Raw genomic sequence first — 26,765 nt, forward strand, 5'->3', positions numbered from 1 at the left:
GCTGCCCTACAAGAGCTCAGAAAACAAAGTCACAGGCTAATTAGAAAACGAAACCACTTACTCAAATTAACACCCACACACCAAAGTCATGATGTCTCACAAAGGTAGGTAGAAAATCAGTGCAATCGTCTAAATAATTCTGACATTAGATTAGATGCCATTTTATCTTGATTTTTTAACCTGGATAAAATGTTCCAATTTTCTTTTCACTTGGTATTGGATGAAATCCAGGGCTGTCTTAAAAACATGTACATCGAGAACCTATCACTAAAGGAAAGCAATGTGGATACTTTAATATTATAAGTAAATATAATACCACTGCTCTCATTTTTCTGTCTTTTTCTCTCTCTGTCTTTTTTTTTCCTTTGGATGGTTTTGGTTTAAATAAAGTATGAAATGACATACTATACTGAAATAATATGTTGTTCTGACTTCCTTGGAATCAATGTTCAACTCTTTCTTGCTTTTTTTATTTTTAAAGCTTATTTTTTTGAGATTTTATTTATTTGTTTGTCAGAGAGAGAAAAAGAGAGAGAGAGTACAAGCAGGGGACCAGCAGGCAGAGGGAGAAGCAGACTCCCCGCTGAGCAGGGAGCTCGATGTGGAATTCGATCCCAGGACTCTGGGATCATGTCCTGAGCCGAAGGCAGATGCTGAACCAACTGAGCCACCCCGGGGTCCCTGTTCAAAGCTTTCTCAATCAAGAATAGACTATTAGGGGCGACTGGGTGGTTCAGTGGGTTCAGCATCCGAATCTTGATTTCAGCTCAGGTCTTGATCTAAGGGTCGTGAGATCGAGCCCCGCATTGGGCTCTGTGCTGGGTATGGATGCTGCTTAAGATTCTCTCTCTCCCTCTGCCCCTCCTCCACTTCTCTTTCTCTCCCTCTCTTAAAAAAAAAAAAAAAAAAGACTGTTATATCAGACTCCCACCATATTTAAAGTTTTTTCAAGTACTTTATAAAAAAATCCCTCATAACAATTTTTTGTTATTCTCTAGATGTATATTTTGAGAATATGATTTATTAATTTTATTGTGCTAACTAAGCATTGTGTATTCCACTTTGGGGAACATCTGTAGATATAAACAGTCCCAGGAGACAAGACATGTACAAATAACCTATTTTACCCAGGATTTCTGTGAGTGCTATATAATCATTTTAGAGCTTCTAAACAAGCATGGAAACTCTACTGGTAAGATTTAAACACAGTTGTTAGGAAGAAAGGCTCCTTTCAGGGAAGAGTATTAATAAAGGAGGGCTCTGGCAAACGGGGACCATTCGGTACAAAGAAAGAGCCTCAGAGGAAGTGTTGAGGGAAACAGGTTCTGGGCTTGGTGCTCTGACAAGCCGATGGTGTGTATTGCGACGTAACTAAACTTAACTGAAGAGTTATTTGAGAGAATTGGCCTAGATACCCTCTAAGCCTAAAACCTAAGCTACCTCAACTTTTCCATCATTTACTGTAAAATTCTAATTCTGAATTTCTAGCTCTTCACTGTTCACCATGTACCAGGCATTGCATTAAATGCTAAAAAGATGAGTATTGTTTCAGCCTTCAGGGTTCCAAGACTAGAGGGAAAAAGGATATCTAAATCAATACTGATACGGAGATCTTACAATGAATGTCGATACAGTAACACTCAAGCATAGAGAAAGGAACAATGAAGCATCACACAAGAAGTATCATCCAAGGTAGATGCTATAATATGTGGCAGTTTAATAGGCAGAGGAAGTAGGAGGATGTAGAAGCACAGCAGAGACAGATGGTGTGTGCACAGGACAGTGTCCTCAAGGACCTGGAGGATTGGTGGGGAGGAAAAGGGCTGCAGAGAGAGAAGAGGCCAGGGGGGCAATGGTCAGGGGACAGACCACTGAAAAGTTCCTAAGCAAGTAGGGGACTGACCAGATGTCTGTTTTTTTCTTTTTTTCTTTTCTTTCTTTTCTTTTCTTTCTTTTTTCTTTCTTTCTCTCTCTCTCCTTCTTTCTTTCATTTTTTAACGATTTTATTTATTTATTTGAGAGAGAGAGAGACCACAAACAACGGGGGGGAGGGGGGCAGAGGGAGAGGGAGAAGCAGACTCCCTACTCAGGGCTGGATCCGAGGACCCTGGGATCATGACCTGAGTGGAAGGCAGACACCTAGCTGACTGAGCCACCCAGGCACCCTGGATTTCTGTTTTGAAACATGAATTTTGGCAGCTACTCAGAGGGTGAGCTTCCAGAAAGCAGTAAGGAGAAGGAATCTGGTGAGAAATGGTAATGCTTAATCTCAGGCAGACACTATGTGGATGCTGACATTCTGTGTTAATAACAGAAAGAAAATCGGTCCATTTCTAGTGACACTGGGGCCAGTGCTGGTATTTTGTTAGGAAAAATGAGAAATCTTGCCTTGTATTCTTTGTCCTAATAGCAGACCACCACATCCTCACATAAATAAAAGTTACAATTGTACTTGCAGTCATGGCCTAGCTTTTCAAAAAATACTGTAGATAGGCTTGAGCATTTAACTCAGAATTTACTTGAATCCCTCAATTTCTTTTCCAGGAATCATGGAAGAGATAACCATCTCTAGAAAATTGTGGGAGGGCAGTGAGTTACTAACTGCCAACCTCTCTACCAGAGAGCAAGAATATTACAACAAGAATCCAAATGCAGGTCTTTCTTGTGTCAATTTTCACCTCTGACTTAGGCTTCAACAACCATTCTCTCATTCCCTTGAGGCTTAACTTATTCCTACTTGAATTCTGGCCTATAAAATGTGTAAGTAGGCACAATCATTCACTCATGTCCACAGAATGTAATTTCCTACTTTAGTAATACAATACTAAATGATGCCTAGGATAGCCATCTGAAGGAGGGTGTCTTCCTAAAAGCCTAAATGGTTTTAGGGAGTTATTTGGACACTGGAGCCATCTGTTCTTTTTCTTAGAAATATTTTATCATTTTAATCAACCTATCACTAAATGTATTTAGTGATATATTATCATATATCATCCATCTCTGCCTTCATGTATTTTCTTCAGATAACCTTGCTAAACATTTCTATGCATCAATTTATAAATTTCTAATGGAAATGTTGTTCTATAGGTCATTAAAAAAATCCTCCGGTCATGCTCTATGTTGTTCTATTATGCTCTGTTACATGTAAATCAAATACACCAAAACCTGGCTGACTTTCCCCATGGACATTATTCAATGTAATAATATGCTAAGCCGTACACTCTGTTTTTCATCTGTTTCTGTAAAAGCGAATGTTCTCAGAACAGTGTCAGGAAACGCCACTACTGTATCTGAACACTTTTATATGCATGCATGAGATGATCACTGCTGCTGGTTCAAGTTCATTACAGCCTCATTTCAAATTCCATCTGGGAATTAAACTTAAATTGACACTGAAATGGGTTTTGTTATCCCTACTGTGCTGCTTAGGGAAGAGAACTCACGATGATAGGGAGAGCGATTGTCTCTGGGGCGGGAAACACAGAGTTTGGGATAGTTCACAACACACATACAAACGGTAATCTAAAACTCAGATACTTCCACAGACAGGCCAGAAAGTCATTTTTTTTTCTTTCATTGAGAACTGACTTAATCGTGAGTGTCTGCTTGCCTGGATTAAGGATTTGCAACATTTGTTTTAATATTTTCCGATCCATTACTAAAACTAGTGCTGTGATTATAAGAGGCTGGATAATCACTAAGGATCCTCAATCATACTTAAATATATCCACAGTCAGATAATGACATTGTTGGGCATGAAGTATTTAGGAGATGGAGATAATACTATACCTAAGGGATGCCATCTTTATTATTTATTGTCTGTAAAACGAGAATAGAGGAAGGTCTCTAAACCTGTGTTGCCTTATTTAGAACAATCTGTTCTACTGAACTTGAACGGGTATTTCAAAGTCAGCTAATTTTAACCATAGTCATTAGCTAAAGATAGCCTACTAAGCATTTTATGATATAAGAGTGACCAAATGTGTGTGCATGTGTGTGTGCATGAATCTATTCACTAGTGTGAACCTTCTAGATTTTTTATTTTGCCTCATTAATTCAAAAAATAGTTCTTGTGGGCCTACTCTGTGTATTTATAATTGCAAGTCACAGGAACCATGGGGCTAATGATACTGCATTCATTTTCAAAAGCACAGTGCGTTAAAGTTGGTTTGATGGTTAAATAGACCACTGTTAATATTGACAATCACTGATTCCTAAGGCAAACTTAAAAGGGGATTCAAATTCTGCAAACCTCTTTAACATACAGCGTGAAAAACGTGACTCTGAGGTAGAGATGGACTCTGGATTTTACATTCAGAAGAGGCCATGGTAAATACAACTGTCAACCCCACATTCGTAAAATAAAGCAGGTCTTTGTCAAGTAGGAGAGTTATTTTCTATCCTTTCTCTGAATCTTATATGTGTGTGCGTGTGTGTGTGTGTATTTGTTTTAAGGCTAGATGAGATAAAGCCCATTAAATTCTTTAAAAGAGTACAAAAAGGGAATTACAGAGGTATCTGAGTTAACCAAAGGAACACATTATATTCTGGGTCATCAGGATTAGCAATAAAGTGGTCATTTCAAGTCATAAGTGTTATAAATAGTATTTGTTCAAGGTTGTATAAATCTAATTTTCTTTTTTTCAAGATTTATTTATTTTTTTTAGAGAGAGAAAGAGAGAGAGAGTGTGTGTGTGGGGGGGGGGGGTTGGGGCAGAAGGAGAGGAGGAGAGAGAGAGAAGCAGAAATCAAGAGTCCTACGCTCAACCGACTGACCCACCCAGGTGCCCCTAAATCTAATTTTCTACAAATGTTTCTTTTTTATTCAAAGTTTCATTCTATGCGAAGTCATGTGAATCCTTTAACAACAACAACAAAAGCAATTAGTAGTTTATGAATAGTTTGAGTTGGAAATGCTTTCTTTTAAATGAGAGAGACTTAAACTATTAACAGTGCTACCTAAGTAAATTTGGCTTACAAAAAAAAAAATCAACCTATAGAAGATAAACTGTTAAATGGTATCTCCCTTTTCCAAAATGCTAGACTTTCAGAGACACCTTTGAATAGGAAATGAGATGCAATGGTTTATGGCACAGAGACTATATAAAAAGAACAAGATGCTGGGTACCTGTACAAATTTAATCTAAGGAAGGAAGTGATAGGGAGATGGAGAAAGTCAGCCTCAAGGACTTTTGATTCCCAGGACGATCTACGCTTCAGGTCCCAGAAAGAAGCTATCATTGGATGTTTTGGTCAGTAACAAAGTGCCAAAGATGACTGGAAGCCACTTAGTCCAAAGACACACAAACATCTTACAGGGAAATGAAGAGCCTCAAGTACTAAATTGGCAAATCTAAAACTGCAGAGGGTTGGTATCATTAATATATTATGTCCGAGGTTGTAACAGGATACACTGATGAAGGCAGAAGTCCACCGTCCTCTAGCCTCCTCTGGAAATCCGAATAATATTAGTGACAAGAGGAAATTAAAGACATGAGTCAACTTTGTGCTGTATTTTGCAACCGAAATACCCCTTTTTGTCCTATTCTGGTTACTTGGGAGCCCTGAAGGCTCTGTTCAGACAATTTTCTCACCTCTCACTTGTCAACCACACAAATGATCAAGAGCTGAAAAATACTAACAAGTTTTTCTCTTAAAGTTTATTATGTTCTGTGATATCAGGGTACCCGTATTCCAGACTGACAGGCACCATGGAAATAACTAATTACAGATGGAAAACTATAAATACATCATCGCATAACAAACCAACAATTACAAAATACAGCACATTTCACAGGAACTTTTGTAATGATAAAAATATTCCATTTTGTTATGAGGATGTTAAAAACCAGCCATAAGATCTTTCTATCTGCATTATTTTTATCTGTTTGCCTTATTCTAAAGTTACAGAAAATCGGGGTGCCTTGGTTGGTTAAGCCTGGGACTCTTAATTTCAGGTCAGGTCATGATCTCAGAGTCCTGGGATGGAGCCCTGCTTTGGGCTCCCCACTTAGTGTGGAGTCTGCTTGTCTCTCTCCCTCTGCCCCTCCCCCTGCTCATGCCATCTCTCTTGCTATAAAATAAGTAAATAAATCTTCAAAAAATGTAAAAAAAATAAAGTTACAGAAAATTTATCTATAGTCAAATTCTTCATTGGCTGCCACTTACACAATCTTTATTATTCTTCCTTTCCAATATTGGCTAGTGATCAAAGATGAGAACTAAAGCAAAGGTTTTTTCAAGTAACTGGCCACGTTTCTCTATTTCCGCTTAAGATTCAAAAAAGATAAAGTCTCAATAGCTATTCCAGAAATAAAAGACAATTTGACACATGCAATTTCAGTGCTGGACTTGATATTAAGAGGTCAGTGTTTACTGACATGAACATTAGCAAAGCCTCCTAAGCCAAACCAGAAATAAATTTGCCTGGGTATACAGATAATGGAAATTCTTCCCTAGCCACAGGCAAGAAAAATGAAGGCATAAAATCCGGAACTGGTAATATTCCACTACCAATGCTTATATTATATCAAAATTTGCTTTCTTCTTCCCTTGTGCAGTGCTCTTTTTGCTTCTTAGTGAACATTTCTAGAATCCATGGTGCCAAAGATTTAATAGAAATTTAAAATATACATATATATATTTTCAGCCCGTTATTCCTCAAGACTCAGCTCCAATGCTCTAGGCAAAGTGAGCGTCAGAGGATCTTGGCCTCCTGTGAACACTTAGAGTACTTCCTGGATCTAACCAGATGGCATTCACCACATGCAGCCCTGCATTTTCTTTATTTGTGTATGTCTTGTCTCTCCTACCAGACTGGAGTTATTTTAGGACAAAGAACATATTTTATGTACCTAATGTGCCTTATACTAAAGAATCATATTTAAAATACCATTTGAGTCAAGGTCCCTCAAGAGAGCCAAGCATTGCTCTTTCTGACAGTGTCCCTGACTTGGGCCATATCCATGCTAGTTACTCAAAAAATAAATGCATTTGATTAGAATTGATTGTGCCTTAACCTTAGAAAATATCAGAAGCTCATTAGCACAATAGAGATTTAGAGTAATAGTTATTTGTATACCGATTTGATATTTTAATCAGTTTATACTGACTTGCAAATTTGGACTAATTCTGATTTATGGCCTGACTTAAATAAAAACAATCCCTCGTTTTCACAAATGATGTTAAAATGAACATCACTATGTCACTGGGCTATTATTTCTCAGATTGTGCCTTTTTTCTCTTTTTTTCCTTAGAGTATCTTTGAGGAAGCTATTTTAGATCCAATCTGTTCTTTGTTCCAACAGCATATAATAGAACAAAAGGCTAGATATTCTTTGGTTCAATATTATGTTTAAAGCACTGCAGAATTCATATACCACTCTTGCTTAACAATTATGATGAAATACTCAAGACAAGAAAGGTTTGAGATTTAAAAAAAATAAAATACAAACCCTAAAATGAAATTTTATTTTGCAGAAGCATATTTTTAATATTGCTGAAACAGTTTAATCCCATATTAAAAGCAGTAGGGAGGGCTCTTGGGCAGAATCAGTTTATGATTATCTGTTGCAAGATATCCGGTTCTAACACAGCTTTCCCTCAATCTAGGAGTAAAGGGTGGAGGTTAATTTGGGTTGAGCAGCAATGGTGTTTATGAGTCTTGAGGTCAACTAAAATTGACACTAATAGGAGAGATTAAGTTTTTGATTGCATCACGGATTTCTAGCCCAAATATACTGTCTTGCCTGCCTCAGTCTGATGAAACCAGTTACAAAGGGGAAAAGTGCAGGCTGGTTAGAATCTCCTACGAAACCAATGTGTTTGTGGAGGGATAAGGGCTCCTAAACGTGGATACTTATAAAAGTCACTTCTCTAGTTTTTCTTAAGGTCATTGCTTTCTTAGAGAATATAACTTGATAAAGTGATCTACTTTTAATATTCATTGTCATTATATATGAATCTTAGCCTCTAGCAAAACATGCTGAAATTTCTAGAGTAACCAAGAGTTTCAAAGTCTCTTGTGGGTGGAAAGTGTTCTTTCTCAATTTACCTGTCTTGTAATAATACCAACTTAAGGTCACCTTCTCTCTGCAGCCATAACAGTGCCCCACGGTCCCTGTGGGAATTAACTCCTCCCTTATCTAGGTTTCCCAAAGCAGTTTATATATAATATCAGTAACAAATTAAACTGTAATTATTTCTTTGCACATGATTCTCTCCCAATAGGCTTTGAGCTTCTTCAGGACCAGGAACACATCATGTTCATTTGTCTTTCTTTCTTTCTTTCTTTTTCTTTCTTTCTTTCTTTCTTTCTTCTTTCTTTTCTTTCTTTCTTTCTTTCTTTCTTTCTTTCTTTCTTTCTTTCTTTCTTTCTTTCTTTCTTTCTTTCTTTCTTCCTTCCTTCCTTCCTTCCTTCCTTCCTTCCTTCCTTCCTTCCTTCCTTCCTTCCTTCCTTCTTTCTTTCTCTCTCTCTCTTTCTTTCCTTTCTCTCTCTCTCTCTCTTTCTCTCTCTTTCTTTCTTTCTTCTTTCTTTTTCTTTCTTTCTTTCCTTCCTTCCTTTCACTCATTCTTTTTTTTTTTTTAGAAAGAGAGAGAGTACACTCGTGTGTGCAAGTGGGGTGGGGAAGAGTCAGAGAGTGAGGGGGAGAGAGAATCCTAAGCAGGCTCCATGGAGCCTGACACGGAACTGGTTCTCATGGGACTTGATCTCACGACCCTAAGATCATGACCTCAGCCTAAATTAAGAGTCGGAAGCTTAACGGACTGAGTCACCCAGGTGCCCCCATATATGTAATTTCAATATGAAGCATGATTCTTGGTAAATAACATGCATTCAAAAATTGCTTCCTTCTTTGATGTAAGAGAATATTCAGAGCCATCTACTCCTTATGGTGAATGAAATATTTTTTAAAGAAATACTTACTAGAAAAAAAATTTTTTTAAATAAAAAAATAATTATGGTCAACCAAGGTCAGCCTATGTGGTCCCCATGTTGCAGAAAGAAGAGCACAGTAGGTCATCATCATGCTGTAAATCTGCCTTCTGTGGTGGTAAGTAGACCTTTGAGGGAGAGATGGCTGTGCCCCAAAGATGACATAATGTAGAGTTACTCAGGGGTCTAACCTCTCCCTTTACTTTCCCATCCCTGTGCTTTGGGCCTTCAGGAGGAAAAAGCAGGTGCTGAGTTAAGTGTAACTGTTCACCAGCATCCTGTTCTCTTTGACATCATTGCACTGCTTGTTCATCGGGGAACCAAAGTGAACTTGAACCAAGTCCAAATGGTCTCTCTCGCCAATTTTCAAACTTGGTTAAGACTTTGTGGTCTGATTTAGTCTAAGAATCAGCCACAGATTGGTTCTAGAGTTGCTACATGCTATGTACACATGACTAATTTCTGGTTCTGCACCTTCCATGATTTTCCAATATAGGTATTTCACCATGCTCAGAGAAAGTGCCCCTTGAAACATCTTTTTAAAATATTTATTTATTTTACTTAGTTACAGGGCTCTTCAATTACCTATTAATTTGGTGTCATAGGCTAAGAATATGTTCTATCATAAAATTGAGCCCCATTTCTTAAAGCCAAGAACATTTTTAATGGGGCCATCATACTTACTTTCTTAGTGGCGAGGCTGTCAAGGACAAAAATATATACATTTATATTTCATTACAAAATATCAATCATCTCAGCAGAGCCGGGAGAAACCTTTCTAGGCAGCAGTATATATGACAAAGGACTACATGTTTTCACTTATTACACAGTGAGACAAAGTTCTAAGGGTCACACAAATTATGGATCCAGGAACACAGAGATTGAACATAGATTAAGAGAGAGAGCCGAGGCTCTTAGAAGCACAGATGTGAAGATGGCCTGATTCTACCACTTCCTACTTGTGCAGACTTGTGCAAGTCCTTTAATCTCTCTGTGGCTGTTTCCTCATTACAGGCTTAATCTATAAGGTTTAAAATAAGGTTTAAGGAAGTTCATGTTTGTAAAGTGCCTAGAAAAATACAGTAAGCATTTTATAATGGAAGGGAAAAGAAGGAAGGGAGGAAAGAAGGAAGGGAGGGAGTAGGGAAATACAGACCTTTGTCTTACATTACTTTGTGTTCTTCATGTTACATGTAGAACATAAAATGCAATTTTGCATGCATGTAATTATTTATAAATGTAGGGCATTTAAAACAAAGAATGCTTTGAGAGATGATGGCAATATCTTTCAAGGAGGGCAGGAGGAGTTGTATCTACTTTGACATGTAAGGGGATTGAAAGCTTAAGCAGAACACAACAACGATTTTCAAATACTTGCAGGCTGACATAAGGAAGGAGATACTGACGTACTCTATGTTGATCCAAACAGATGAGTGGATTAACAACTGGAAGTTATTGGGTGACAGATGTCAGCTTAACATGAAGATAAGTTTTATAAAATGTATAGCCATCCAACCACAAGATGGGTTGATACGCAAAGGAACAGACTCCCTGCTACTGGGCATGTGTAAGTAAAGGTTAGCTGACAATCTGTCAGAGAGGTTGTACACAGAATTCCTGCCTTGGTTGGCAGGGTCACTAGGTAATCCCTAAGGTCCTTTTCAAATACTGCAGTCTTAAAATACCACTAATATGAAAAGGTACAAGTGCACAGAAATGAAGTAGCTTGAAAACTGATTTTTTAGGAGAACAGCATTAAGGCTTGAAAGATAACATTTTATTCTGTACCTAAAGCTTGTGGCCCTTCGCCAACCCATGAAAATAATGAGCAAAGTCATCTGCTTGGCATATTTGGGGGAAGTTGATGTGTCAACTTCCAGGTGTTCTTTTTTTCTTAATTTGTCTCATTTTAATGAGATACACGCTGTTAGATATATTTTTACTTCATATTACATTTTTTTTTTACTTAATATTAAATTTAGTGGCCCAAATAGGAGTGTAAGAATAAGCACATCTCTCATAAGTCATAATGACTGGATTATCTGAATGGAGGTGTAATTTATGAACAAGATCAGATCAGGTCTGAGCAAAATGAACATAAAAATAACTCATGTATATGTTACAGTACTTATATTTTTGTATATATATGGTATGTATATGTTTATATACATACATCTATACACACAGGTATATATGTATATATATATAACTACTATCTATAGTTAGGCTTTCACAGTAAGTCAAAGAGTAACATTAAAAAGATTCATTGCAATTCACTTTTCCATTTCAGTTACTTTATTTGGATCATAAGTCCTGCAAGGCTGCGAAATTCATTTTGTCAAAAAAAAAAAGTGGCTTTAGACTATTCTCTGAAGTGGTTTTACACTATTTCCTCAAACACAGAGATCTAACCTTGCTCTTGTAATTCTGTATATGGTCTTGCTGTTGCTCTGAGAAGCATATCTTTTCCCAGTTCAGACCCAAGGAGGGAATACCCTGTCATTCTCCAGCATGTCTGCTCTTACCCACCACCACAGCAGATGCCAGGTACAGAATCTTCCTTTGAGAATCCTCCCACAAAACTTAGCTAAAGGGCTAGTATCAACTTAAGAACAATATCCATATTAAAAGATAATTACTTTATTAGGCATATATTCATTAACATAAAACACTGTGAAGCATTGGGCCAGAAGATATCTCGTTTCCCTTCCAACAGTGATTCAACAGGAAAAGCATATTTATAGATCTCTATTCTGACAGAAATGAAAAAAAATCAGTGTTAACCACACGTTCAGATTTTTCAATAAAATATTTATCTTATGTCAAAATACTATATTTTGCCTTTAGCTACCTTGGCATCAGTGGAGATGTAAGGCCACGTGATGATAATGGTGCAAGAAGTTTCTTTACATGTGAATAACACCACTGCTCCAACAGTTGCTCATTATTTATTTATTTATTTGCAGAGACATGGCAAGAATATCAGATCGCCTAGCATTTTCCTTCAAGGAGAAATAAACATCTATGGGGAGTGCACACTATCTTCCTCGTGGCAACTTTCTCTTTTAGCTGCTGGGGAACATATCAGTCTAGATGATGTGCAGAAGCGTTAAGGCTTGTCTCTGTAAGGGGGAGAGAGCCCCGTCTGCCTGGAAGACCCTCTCCCCATCCACCCTGGCCAAGGGGGCCCAGCCATGAGAAACAGGAAGAATTTCATAGAAATGAAACTCATCAAACTCCATATAAATGAGAAAACTTTTTCCCTCCTACCCTCCACACACATGGCTTCAGATTCTTTCAAGATTCTTTCAGTTTTCTTTTTTCTTGATGTAATCAAATTAGTTAAACCAAAATTTTGCCTCCATTACGAACCAAACTCCAGGAGGAAATTAGTAGAGTTTAGCAAGATAATGGCAACATGTACTAATACCATTTTGACATTTAGCTCAAGAGAAGGATATTCAAAAGGCAGTTACTAACTTTCAAATTAAAGTTAAAATTTTTTAAATACACATAAATTGATTTTTTAATTAGCACCTATATGCCAACATCCCCCAATTCTGAAGGCTTTTAAAAATACTTAATATTCTTTTCATTTTCTTTTCATTCCCAGCAGCCACACCAAGAGAGTACATCCTTCTTTTGTTCTTCAAGGGGTGTGGGTAAAGGTGGAAAATAAACATCCACACATTTATGCTAAAACTATATAAAGCAGACTGCAAAGGAACATGACTTTCTTTTACTTGGCAGAAACAGAAATGGAAAATAATTTCTATTTTCCATTACGGTCTGAAACCATAACCTCAGTAATGTAAAGTTTAAATTTATAAAAGAACTTTAAGGATTGCATTTGGGGGGATTATAACTGACTACATGAATATCAAACCGTATTACTCGCTAAAAATAGATTTATTTAATTCCCAAATAAAGCACCATTATTTAGAATTAATTTTCAATTATGTACAGTCTCTTCTGTCTGTTCAGGAATCACACAATTCACTAGGGACCTTTAACTTATTAACGTGCACAATAAAATTGTATTTATGAAGTCAAACCACCGAGGAAAAAAAGATTAAACTCAGCAAACGTTTGCCAGAGTCTGGGCTTTCCAGAGGCTGCCAACCACTCATTTCTCACGTGGTCAAGCTGGACCCATGGCGGCACCGCACAGCTGCTTCTGTTACCTCTGATTTTATGACCATGTACTATTTAATCATATGTACCTTGCATGTAGGCATGTGAGGTTTTGTTATCTTATTGGAAAAATGGTTTTTTTCTTTTCTTTTCTTTTTTTTTGCGACTAGAGATAGTGGAGTTTTCAATACATGTACTATTTGAAGAGCTGCTGCTATAAAATCAGTTTGTTCTCATGAAGAGGAAGGCATTTGCTTCCTCTTTTCTGGCAAAAATAATATCTCTTGACAGCTCTAATATGCTGTTTTCTCACTTTTGTTCCAGTAGTTCCAAGAGAAAAAAAATACCATAAAATCAAATAAAACTATCTGTGTTATAAACATTCCATCTCTGAATTCATGTTATAAAATTAAATTATGGAACAGAAACTGAACAAAGGATGATATCTATTGTATTCTTATTTTCCAAGACCAAAAGAGCAGTCAAGGTGATTTGCAAACTCTGAGGCATATAAAAATATAATGCTATTATTTTCTCAAATAGTTGAGGGGACAGATATCACTTTGAAAACACATAAATTCAGATGTAAGAGACTGAATTTTTTTTCCGGCAGTTTGAAAATACTATAAATCAGTATTATTCAACTTGATTTGACAAGTGCTAAGTATAGATTTAGAAGTCTTTAGCTTAGGATAGAGGGGATGCTTTATGTGGTTTTATTCTTAGGTATTTAAATCCTGCCTTGTTTTAAAAAGAATTTAAGGCAGTTTAAATGGATACATAAAATTCAGTAAGATATCAAGAATGAAAAGTGGGAAAGAAACAGTAAATGCAAGGGTTATAACATAAAAAGAAATTAGGAATGAGGCCACTATATTTTTTTTAAAGGCCCATTAAGAATGCTATCTATTTCTAGTAGATGGATCACAGAATTGGCTGTGAGCTTTTTAGGAGTCTCTACAAAAAGGAAATCACGAAATTAAAACTCACATGCACACACAATCACATCCAGCTACCCCATTCCCATACACAAATGTACACATGCACTGGAGTTGTTCTGGAGAATCATAAACAAACCTAATATTAATGCTGTAGAAAGGAATGCAAAGACCATTCACAGAGAGGGAACTTTACAAGGTAATGAAAAATACCTGCAACACAGATGAACTTTGAAAATAGTATGCTAAGTAGGGGTGCCTGGGTGGCTCAGTCGTTAAGCGTCTGCCTTCGGCTCAGGTCATGATCCCAGGGTCCTGGGATCGAGCCCCGCATCGGGCTCCCTGCTCGGCGGGAAGCCTGCTTCTCCCTCTCCCACTCCCTCTGCTTGTGTTCCCTCTCTCACTGTGTCTCTCTGTCAAATAAATAGATAAAATCTTTAAAAAAAATAGTATGCTAAGTAAAAGAAGTCATTCACAAAAGACCACATATTCTATGATTCTATTCATGTGAAATGTCCAGAATAGGCAAAAGTGACAAACATTTTCTAAAATTATATTGTGATGATGATTGTACAACTTTGTGAATATACTAAAATCTATTAAATTGTACAATTTTAATGTGTGAATTTTTTCTTTTTAAACTTCAGATTAACAAGAAGTTAGTTTTTGACATAAATATATCTCATATATTTCATGGGATTTTTTTTTTTAATTGAAGTATGGTTGAAACACAATGTTAACTGTTTCAGGTGTATAACGTAGTGGTTTGACAAGCCTCTGTGTTATGCTGTTCTCACCACCAGTGTAGCTACCCTGTCACCATACCACACTATTACAATATCATTGACCAGATTCTCTATGCTGTATCTTTTATCCCCTGACTAATTGATTCTATACCTCTAACTCCCCTTCACCCTTAAGTGGATGAATTTTATGGTATGGTATGGTATGGTATGGTAGGTGTATGTGAATTTTATCTCAGCAAAACTGTTAAAAATGTAATACCATCCTTACACTAAACCAGAGGTTATGAAACCTAAGTATGCACCACAGTCACCTGGAGAGTTTGTTAAAGCACTGATTGCTGGGCCGCACTCCTACAGTTTCTGATTCAGTAGGACTGGGGTGAGGCCTGAGAATCTGGATTTACAACAAGTTCTTGGGGGATGCTGATGCTGCTGGCCTGGGAACCACTCTTTGAGAATCAGTGCATAGACAATATGAATAATTGCAAGGGCTGTTTCTTTTACTTTCTTCAGTGTAGTCTGAGGAGTCACACCAATGCACAGTTTAGTACAGACAGTTTGATGAGACACCATTATGACAAAGAAGGTGGTAGCAATAAGCATAGTACCAGTAACAACTGCAGCAGCATGTACTTTTTACTGATCGTTACTATGTAACTATGTTACTATGTTACTATGTACTCTGTTATGTGCTTTGATGATCATTATTTAATTTAATCTTCACAATAGCCCTATGAGATGAAGATGCTGGGGAAATCAACACTGCAATAGTTAAACTTTATCAAGCACTTAACTTGATATTCCTGTTACCAATTTCTTCCTATATATGGTTTCTCTTTACACATAAAGAACCCAAAGGTTCCTAGGATTTTCTTCTCACTGCAAGAAGTGGAGAACCAGGCCAACTATCCCCAAAGTCCTTCCTCTTAACCACTGACCTACACTCACTACTCTTCACCAAGCTGGCTTAATTCTTAGATTTTAGAGGATTCAAAGCAACAACTCCACCAAAATAATGCTGTGATACTTGAGAAATACTACATGTGATTTTTTTTTACTGTAATAAACTACTAATTTTCTAAATGATATGCTTTATAAATTACACTCTTGATCCCTGTAATGATGTCATTCACACTCATATGAATCCTGATAGACTCAATGAATGGGAGAGAATAGGGTGTAATTACGCATATTATATTTTTGCTCACAGGACTTGAGACCATTCTCCTCGGGCACAAATGCATTACGATGGACATTTGAACTTTCCTGTCATCTGTGATCTTTCTGTCACGAGAAAAGTTTACAGTATTTTGACTACTTTTCCATAAACCTACTGACACCCAATTTAGTTTTTTATTAGACAGTGGCCAATGAAGACTTTCAGTTTGTTCTCCTGGGCTAAAGACTGGAGCATTATAAGAAAAATTCAGGTCAGAAGGAGGGTTGAAACCTTTCTATGACAGTGTTTACCCAAGTAGACTAAACACTCTGATGAAGGCAAGAATTTTTACACAGTACACTGATGATACATTGATTATAACAGTTTTTGTTTTATTCTTCTGGGTTTTAGGACAAATATAACAGGCACATCAAGTCCATGAATTCATTAATATCATTGCTTAGGACAAGGCTTAAGGTAATGATTGTTCAAGTAACACTAGTGGAAAAAAATTATTAGGTGGTTTAGTGAATGACTGAGATTTGGGAAGCATTATAATATGGGAACTAAATGCCCTAACAAATTTGCCAACTTTAAAAGCAAGCTAGGTCTGAGATAGAACTGTGATATTTGTTTCATATCCACATGTTTAATTCTAAGTTGTTTCTCTCTTTGAAGGGGGTGTTCGGGTTCAGCAACATGTGGCTACACCCACTCACTTCCTTTACTCTTGCATCTCAACTTTTCAGGAGCAGAAACAGACTTTCTAGATTTTGGCACATCTGAATGATGTGGTTTCCACATATCACTTAGGCCTGGATCACCTGCATCTCTGGCTTTTTAAAAGAAAACAAGCCCTTTCTAGGACTAGTTCCTGCTACACCTCATTTTCCAAGTGCAAAAGCATCAATCACCTCCCTTATTGCCCCTGTGTGTGTGTGTGTGTACACGTGTCTCAGCTGGAAGTCTCTGTCCCTCATCTAAAATGGACCACTAAAATGTCTCATATCATGTCACAGGCTCCTGTCAAAACACTCCATTTCTCTGTCCAAACCCAAGAGACCCTTCTGGCCTACTCCACTGTGCTTTTATTTTCTGGAAAAACAAAACAAAACAAAAAACAAATAAAAATATTTTTAAAAACTATCATTCCTGAAGCTCTCTTATCTAGAACTTGACTTAAACAATAAATCAGCAGTTCATATATGCTAGAACCCTTTCATAACTGGCATCATATGCAAATCTCCAATATATGAAACATATAATAAAGATGAGATGCTAGAAGTGGAAACACAGATGGCCAATCAATGTTTAGAAAGATATTCAATATCACTTATCATCAGGAAAATACAAATTAAATCAAGATATCACTTTCTACCCATCAGATTGGTAAAAACCTATCCAGTGCACATATTTGGGCATGTGGGAAATGGGAACACAGGTGCATGGGTTGAGGTATATAAATAGTATAGCTATTTTGAAGAGCAATATGGTAACATCTACTAGAAATGAAAATATAAATATCTTACCACCCATTTCACTTTTATGTTTATTATACTGGAGAAAGTCTCATACTTGTATTCATGGATACACTCATGAGTATGGCTACTGCACTGTTTGTAATAGCAAAATATCAGAGACAACCTAAAATTCAATAGGGGAATAGATAAATTATGGTCTACTCATATGAGGGAATACTATGTTAAAGGAGAGGACTAGACCTATTTATGAATGTAGATCTTTAAAAAAAACAAACAAACCTGATACCTGCTGAAGACAATGAGTTGTTGGATGTGCCACACATGATGCTTTACGTAAATACAAACACTCAACAAGTGTGATGAATTCACAAACAGTACCTTTACCTCACCCACTTAGATTTTTCTAGTCAAGAACTCCTAACTCCTCCTTGCTGCTTCCCTAAATTATATTCATCCTCAAGATACAGCTCAAATCCTACCTTCCCCAGGACCACCCCTGCCCACAGTGATTTCTTTTCCCTTCTGATCCACTCCAGTAATAGAAGTTTTAGGCATGTGGACTCCTCTGTCTCATACTATCCCCGTGGGCATTAACAGAGGTTCCTCCTATAGAATGTAATGTTTACATTTACATTACATTACAATTCTTAGTGCATAGCAAGAAGTCATTGATTACTAGCTCTTGTTCTTATTACAAATGCATTTTTCCCCTTTGCTTAGCATGGTACTCTGCCGTAGAAGATATTCAATAAATGTTAACGTTTGACTCTGAATATGGTGATGACATACTTCTGTTACTGATATATTTGCCCGGGCCATCTCCTGAGGTGGGGTTCTTGGCTTGTTATTTACTGGATATCCTAGATCACCAGTGAGGTCTGTGGGCATTTGAGGTCGGACATGCGCAAGTTCCACTCCCTGAATGCTGAGGCGCTGCTGTCCGGGATGGCATATGGTCACTAACCCTTTGTTCCAGGCTTGGTTGCTCCTAGATTCTCCTGATACCATTGGCAGGGTTCTCGCAAGATTTCCAAACCATCTAGCCCATAGTCATTGAGAGAGAGTTTAAGCTTTTTAGAAACCAAGTATTATTCTTGGGGCTTTTCTTTTAAGACCTTAAAGACCAGGGAAACTCAATTCCAGGAGTATCAGAGGAGGCATGGAGGAGAAACCTGGGCTAAGGAAGAATAGGCAAGGCAGGTGGCGATGTGGAGAACATGGGGAGCAAGCAGACCATCTGATACCACTGAGCACAGAGACTTTCAGTTAGTGATCTCATTTAACACAACAACCACAGAACAGAGAGATCGTTATCCCTACATTATAGATGAGGAAACTGAGGCCTGGAGATTAATTTGTCCAAAGATGTACAGACAATGAGTGTTAGAATAAGGATTCTTCCGCAGATCTGCTTGACTTTAAAAACTCATGTTTGTGGCAGAAGTTAAATCCACTTCAATTAAATTCATTTTGTTTCCATAAACAAAATTAAAAAAACTCTATTCCATATGCTTATAATTCTAGGCCATCAGGTAATAATTTCAAGAATTGAAAGAAGTGACTTATTTGAAAAACAAACTGAGGGTTCTAGAGGGGAGAGGGGTGGGGGGATGGGTTAGTCTGGTGATGGGTATTAAGGAGGGCACGTTCTGCATGGAGCACTGGGTGTTATACGCAAACAATGAATCATGGAACACTACATCAAAAACTAATGATGTAATGTATGGTGATTAACATAATATAATAATAAAAAAAAGAAAAAGAAAAGAAGTGACTTATTTGGGAAGGTGTGTGTGCAAAGCTGGTAGGTGCTCTGGATGACAAGCACAGGGTCCCATGCCACTAGAGGCAGAAAACAAATACTCTACACAAAACAAATTAGGAAGAAGAAATAGACCTAAGTCATGACTTTTTTAGAATCAAACAATACAACATGCAATAAATGTATAAAGATTACCTAAAAACAGCACATACGTTTTGTTCAGAAAGTTGAAAGTTTCTCTGTAGGTCATTCTTTGATTTCTCCAATAAGCTCAGTTCCCTTTTGGTAGTATATCAGTGGATATCTTCTTAAAGGATACTTTCTCCAACATGATTTTTTAAAAAGTGTATTCTTTGCCACTATCTTTCACCTTACGGTAAACTGAAGCAAAAACATCCTAATGGGGTCAGTGTTCACATAACTATTAGCAACCCTACGATGAAGGTGACTCCATCTGGGCTTATTGCTTTTATTCGTCACAGATACAGACTGAAGGAATGCAGCAAATACACTACTGAAGTTCTCCAGGGAAGAGAGAACACTTGGTGCTAATGGGAAAACTATTCCCGCTTAGGCTGCTCTACACAAACACAGCCCTTTCAGGCAGTCAGGACATAACTGAAAGCTTCAATTACCTCTGCCTACAGTGCATATTATTCACTTTAATATTTGAAATAGCAGAGAATATGACATAATAGCAGCTTTTCTCTGACTCATACGATCCAACAAAAGTAAAGGAAAAAAAGATGAAGTGAAAACAAGACCAAGAAAAGAAGTTTTCTATTTGAACACAAATGAACTACATGACTCAAAAGTAAAACCCACAAAGAAGTAAGCCAGAAATAATCTTTACTGATGGACATCAATCGGTTAAGGGGCACTTATTTATAAAGCAGAACATTTCATCAGTTAGGAAATAAAAACAAAATAAATTTCAGGTGCATCATGTTGAGAATATGCCATTCAACAAGATAAAACTCAACAAGTCTGATAAGCCTTTCAGTCTTTCTCTTATGAATTCAATATTTACTAAAATAGAGTGATGAAAGCCTTGTATCTAAAGGATGACAAATAGGTTATATGCTGAAATGAACCCTGATTAATCTTACTAATGGCATATCAACTATCTTAATTTTAAGGAGCCATTATAGAATGACAGACTGCAGAGTAACGTAGAGTAAGGAAAATAAAAGGTACAGACAACTGTACCTTTACGGTGTCACAGTGTTACATTGTAGACACACATAATCCCGGGGTTCCTGTTAAGGGAAATAAGAGGGTACTGGCATTTTCATTTTCATATCCTTTTTAGTGGCTCTTAAATTTCCCAACACAATCATTTTTGATAAAGCATGGCATTTTATAATCCAGTGAAATTTTGTATTCTAAAATCCATTCCTAATTGCCTATTAATGAAATACAAGCTTAAAAGTCCTTACTAAAAATGCTTCCCATAAATGCACTGGGACAAAATGGCTCTTAGCATCAATGGAGATTCCATAACCAAAAACTGAGAGCTAATACTGCATTATCCCTTTCTTTTAAAAACAATCTGCCAATTATGCTGCCACCATTTTTGTAAATTTCCCCTAAAGAGGATTCAAGGGAGAATTTGTCAATACACGTACACTTCAAAACTCAAGGAAAGGATAGATATACCAGGTTTATAGTCTTACCACAAAGCCATTAAAATAAGTTACTGAAGGGTGGTAGGTTTAAATGAGGTCTACTTCAGTCAAGTGATTTGCCACCTGGTCTCCACCCCAGAAGCTGGTTTGGGGAGGGACTTCTGCCATTTAGCCCCCGAGCCCCCCAGGGTTTCTAAGGACAGTTGAGAATCATTGTTTTGGTCTTGCAGTTTAGGCAGCTACCGAGAGTTCCTTACAGAGCCAGGTCTTTCCAGTTACTCTGCTAACTCGGCTCATTTGAATAGGCCCTTCTGCTACTTCAGTCAAGCTGACTGTAACCAGAGGCACGCATCAGGAGTGTGCGCCTGTGGGTAATACTGGCTATGTAGGAAAAGAGAATGACATTTTTGAAAATAGTACAAAGGGTGGATTCAGATAATGAGTTAAGATAGGTTTTTTGTGGCCTGTTTGTTTTTGAATCGGTATCATAATGTCTGCAAAAGCTTTCAATTTCGTCTTCTGGAACTTTTGTTGATGAATATGTCACAACTGAGTAGTAATCTCATGTTTAATTCTAAATGCCTATGTATGCACAAAACTCCTTATATAGATGACCTGAACATTTTATAAACCTGTGTTATTCATTCATTCATCTACTCATTCACTGAGTATTTATCGAGAACCTACTATCACTAGGCATGTACTGGGAAGATTGCAATGGACAAAGGAGAACCAAAATACCTGCTCTCATGGAGCTTATTCTGCCAAGGGAGTTTCTGACTAAGCAGCCAAATGAAGCTTTACTTATTTCTCTTTATCTATTACATTTCATTTATCCATAAATAATCTGAAACTTACAGAGAGAAGCAAAATGCAATAGAAAAATTTAATATAGATAAGGAAAAGTAAAACCCAAAAAACAGCAATGATATTATAACCTTGGTGAACTTTAAAAAAATCCAGAGCAAAAAGCCTGAAAGGTGGTTAGAATAATTCAACGGTAAAATAAACTGCAACTGATGTTAAATAAAGTAAAAAAACCAATATTTTCAAAAGCATAAAAATCAAAGTCCTCTAAAACACTGATTTTTTAAAATCTAAGGTTGTGTCCCAGAATATTAAAATTCTTAAAAAATTTAGATCCCTGGGTCTACCTCAGATCTTCCCAATTATAAATCATATGGGATCCAAAGATAGATAGTTTTGAAAAGCCCCAGAAGCAGTCCGAGGCACCTTTTAAAGCCACTGTCTGAGGGTGGGATTTCCTAGATGGCAGACCGAGGAGTTCTACAAATCCTCTTTCTCCCAAAAAACGATGAGAATGGAAAATACAGTCAAATCAACCACTTCAGGACCTTGGTAATCAACGGAAATCAAGCAACATGCTGAGAACTGTTGCTTCTTGGAAAACTACCCACAGTGGGGAAGCGGAGGGGAAGTGTGTGGTCTTCCTGCCCCTCTCAGCTCAAGTTCTACTCTGGTGAGCTGGCGGTGCGCTGGACTGCACTGAATGCGGACAGTGGAAAATGCCACTCCCATGCATTGTCCAAAAACAGCAGTGCTCTTCAGGCAAACGGATGCTGACAGTCGACCTCTTAGCTAGCCTGAGATAGCAGTCCCACTGGGGCCACTCCCAGATGACTAGCTGTTCATCTAACCAGAGATCCTGAAAATGAGAGAGCCATGGAGGGTTTTGATAAACTTTCACACATCCCGGCCAACCAGGAGGACCTAACAGGTCTGGTGGAAATAAAAGGCAGAGTAGGTTTGAAAACTCCTGAACTCTGAATAGGTTCACAATCCACAATCAACATCAAAAGAGGTTGGAAGCTTTATTGGATTGAATTGTTGGAGTGCAACCTCTGGCTTATCATTAACCACTGAACTACAGACACCGAAGGACAACCCCAGGAAACAAGGCTTAGACATAGAAGTAAGAACCAAATTGCTATCTTGAATATAATTGAAAACATAATTTAAAAAAAAGACAAAATTGTTACATGGTTGTGAAAAACAGAAGGCAACAGAATGAATTCCTATGTGGACTGTTCTTCATTTATTCAACCCCTATTTATATTTGCTTTACTATGGACCAGACACTGTGCTCAATGCCCCAGTACAATGGTGGACATAATAGATAAGGCTGAAATTAAATAGTTCATATTCTAGAACTAGGGTCTGCTCTTCACAGGTCTCAGGATTTGGGGCAGATTTCTCTAGTCTTACACACAGTCTCAAATTCCTAAAAGCACCTGGTTTTTAATGATTTATATGACTTATATAATACACTTGACCTTTGAACAACACAGGGGTTAGGAGCACCAAACCCCTGCACAGTGGAAAATCCATGTATAATGTCTGAGTCCCCTAAAATTTAACTAGTAATAGCCTACTGTTGACAGAAAGCCTTACTGATAACATACACAGTTGATTAACATATCTTTTGTATGTTATATGTATTATATACTGTATTCTTACAATAAAGTAAGCTAGGAAAAAGAAAATGTTATAAGGAAAATCATAAGAAGATAAAATACATTTACTGTACTGTGTTTATAAAAAAAAAAATCCACATGTGAGTAGACCCATGCAGTTCAAACTTGTGTTGGTTTGGTCAAGGGTCAACTGTAACAGATCTGAGGGAGTCAAATACATTACCAAATAATTTTAAGTGATAGTATTTTGTTTCATTTGGTACAAAGAAAATAACATTAAAATATGACAAGGGCACTTACGTTCCAGTGCTCTGATACTTTCTGTCTCAATAGTCTTTGCCAAAACATTCTAGAGCTCAGTTTCATTATTTATAAAGTAAAGCAGATTTGACTAGATTTCTAGGGTGACTCTTTGATGTCAAATCTATGACTCAAGTTCCAAGGGCATACAATAATACACATTAACATAAAAATACTTACAAGAAACCTATCCAAGCCTACTTTAATGAATACAATCCATCCATAATTAGCACAGCATTTGTAAACACACGCACACTTTAAGGTGGGATTTAAAGAACTATTTTCTTGAATAGATAAAGCATTGCATTTGAAACCTTGTTTATTAGAATTGGCAGTAGACTTTATTTTAATATATGGTATTAGAGTCAAAACTTGTCATAATATATTCACAAAGATTATAGGGACCATAGTGATTATATTTTACTGTACCTGAGATCAGAATGTTAACATCATGACTCTTGATATTTATTTTTTATTTACTTAACAAGTATTACACAGTAATCACTCTGTAATCACTTTACATATATCAATTCATTTAATCCTCAAGATACTCCTCCGAAGAGCTACTATTATTATCACATCTGTTTTGCAGATAAAGGAAACTGAGGCCTCAAGAGGTTGACTAACTTGCCTAAGGCACCAACCAGGTAGGAGGCAGTAAGACATTAAACTCGCTCATGGCTGGGGTACCTGGGTGGCTCAGTCAGTTAAGCGTCTGCCTTTGGCTCAGGTCATGATCCCAGAGTCCTGGGATCCAGCCCTGCATCAGGCTCCCAGCTCAGCGGGGAGTCTGCTTCTCCCTCTCTCTGCACCCCATTGTTCTCTCTCTCTCTCAAGTAAATAAATAAAAGCTTTAAACAAAACAAAACAAAACAAAAAACCCCTTGCCAATGGCTAGTAAGTGGCGTATAGGCTGCATTAAAACTCAGGTCAGCTGGCTCCCAAACCCCATGCTCTCATTTACTGGATAGTGCCAGAAACCATAAACCAATAGGCTTGTACTATAATACAGAATATCCAAAGAAGGAAATTATGGCAGTTATTAAAGGAAAGGACATATATCATTTCCCTTAAACATATGCACACACACACACACACACACACGCGTGCCCTCACAGACTCACACAGCTCTCGTGCATTCACAAAACCAAATGATAAATTTGACAGATTTGAAATTTATAAAAAATATGTATATAAATATAAATATAAATATATATAGATCCCCCAGAGAAGTGGTGGTATAGAAGTTAAGATCTTCAGTGTTTTTAGATTAAAATTGTTAGACCTTACATTTTTTAACAATCCAAAAATGAACCCCATAAATGTTATGTTGTGAGCAAGTATGTTACATATATAATGTCAATTTTATACAACCTTTATGCAATACCACACTATCTAGTTTTATATTTTAACATGTATATGATACACCTTTTATTTACCAATTTGAAAGAATCATCTTTCTAATTTAAGGGTCCTCTTTTATCTCTGCCTTAAATAAACAACAATTGCATCTTCCAGATAATTCGTGTTTGTTGAATCATTGTAGTCCTCTGGTGTGTATCTGGCCTATGATAATCATGTGTTCCTCTTCTCCCCACCTAGTACCTTTGCTGTAACCATAGTGATATTTGTATTCTTTTTCTTCACTTTAGAAGATTTCAGCTTCAGATTCTGAATTCTTCCTATTAGTGCTGAGAGATTATTTTTAAAAGAAGTTTTTTTATATCAACCAAGCGCATTTTATATGGCTGAGATGTTCATGTCAGGCCTTGAAGACATCCTCATACATTTATCAAGAAATCATAATAGAACTCCACTGAACAATGAAAATGCCAAGCGACATGAAATGGGGAAACAGAGAGGGCTCCAGAAATCTCTCACGTAGTGGGAAAAGCATGCAGGCACAAGGCATGCGCAGGCAAGCGTCCACATCCCCACTGAAAGACTGCAGCCGTTAAAAAAGGCGGGGGGGGGGGGGCGAGCTAATGATATGCCAGATAGAAAGCTGCCCTCTCTAGAGCAACAGGACATTCCTTTCTGGAAATACAAGAGTGTGTCCCATGCTATCTGGTGTGCTTCTGAGCCTGTCTTTGCAGCAAAAAGACAATTACGTTTAACTTTTTAATTAACGTGTGTCCTTCCTGACAGACACTGTGAATGAGACACCTTTTCCTCCCCATTATGGCTTAGACTTTAGATTTAATTACTGTGGAAATGAATCAAGAAACATGACTTCAGGCATAGCATTCTAAATGTCGGCAGAGGAACAATATTAATTCTCTATTCTAAAGTATCTGTGTCAGCCCACCTTTATGATGAGTGATGTGAAAATAATTTTAGGAAGGAGATGACCGACCCGGAGACCCTACAAGACATTGCGAGGATCACCTGTTAGTTGCGGTCAGGAGAGATTTTCTGTGGATAATGACAGAGTTTTATGTTGTACATTTTCATAATTACTAATATATAAAGAAATTGTTCTTCAAGTTATATATGAAAGGACCAGAGCCCTTTAAAACTTAGATCTAAATGAGTTCATAAGCTGTTATCAAAATCCGGCCACCTTCTCTTTTATTGCCTCAAATGAGTAGGGGGAATGCTTAATATTATTTTATCTTTCATGCCATGAGCTATGAGCCATGGAAATGCAGTGAAGTCACTATTTAGTCTGCCAGTAAAATATATATTTGGAAAACAAAAGCCCCCCAACTTTAAAATGGCCTTAAAAGAAAGAAAGTTGCAGACATGCAGGCTACCTTCTCATACAATCCAGGGCTCGGATAAAGAAGTCCTTGTGTAGCTGGTGCTCGTCTCTCAGGATTGAGCACTGTTCCAGAGTCACCGACATCGATGTCCTGTCCTTGGCACTTTTGCAACAGGTGAAACGAATGCCATTGAGTTTGCGACAAATCTGCAACACAGACATACAAACAGCTCGTTGCCCATCTGTAGATGACTCTAAAGTGTCGGACTCATCTATAAACACTTCTTATCTAAACATGCCAAATTTATGTGAATTTATGATAGTCAATTGGTTCAACCTGCCCTAGCAAATGAAACACATTATCTTTTCATTTCAAAAGCCAGGGGAACAGATTGAATTTATTTAGTTCTTTCTATGTGATGTGTGAGGTGTGGGGCTGTTGAAGCCATATGAGATGGTCACTACCCTGAGAGGGGGCCTGAGCCGTAGCGGATGATAGTAATAATCACCGCTTAGGAGCAACACCTTAATTGTGAAGGGAAA

General features: G+C 37.3%; 1 protein-coding gene across 4 annotated transcripts in view; it reads right to left on the reverse strand.

The window, feature by feature from the left end:
• The window catches only part of INPP4B (inositol polyphosphate-4-phosphatase type II B), an 808,823-nt gene that overhangs the window by 23,744 nt on the left and 758,314 nt on the right, over positions 1 to 26,765 (reverse strand). For all 4 annotated transcript variants that reach the window (XM_027599074.1, XM_027599075.2, XM_027599073.2 and 1 more), the window contains one exon: positions 26,275 to 26,429. In XM_027599074.1, the coding sequence (XP_027454875.1) occupies positions 26,275 to 26,429 (155 nt within the window). The remainder of the gene's footprint in view (positions 1 to 26,274; positions 26,430 to 26,765) is intronic.

This window comes from Zalophus californianus, chromosome 2, assembly GCF_009762305.2.
Source record: "Zalophus californianus isolate mZalCal1 chromosome 2, mZalCal1.pri.v2, whole genome shotgun sequence".
Classification (NCBI taxonomy): domain Eukaryota; kingdom Metazoa; phylum Chordata; class Mammalia; order Carnivora; family Otariidae; genus Zalophus; species Zalophus californianus.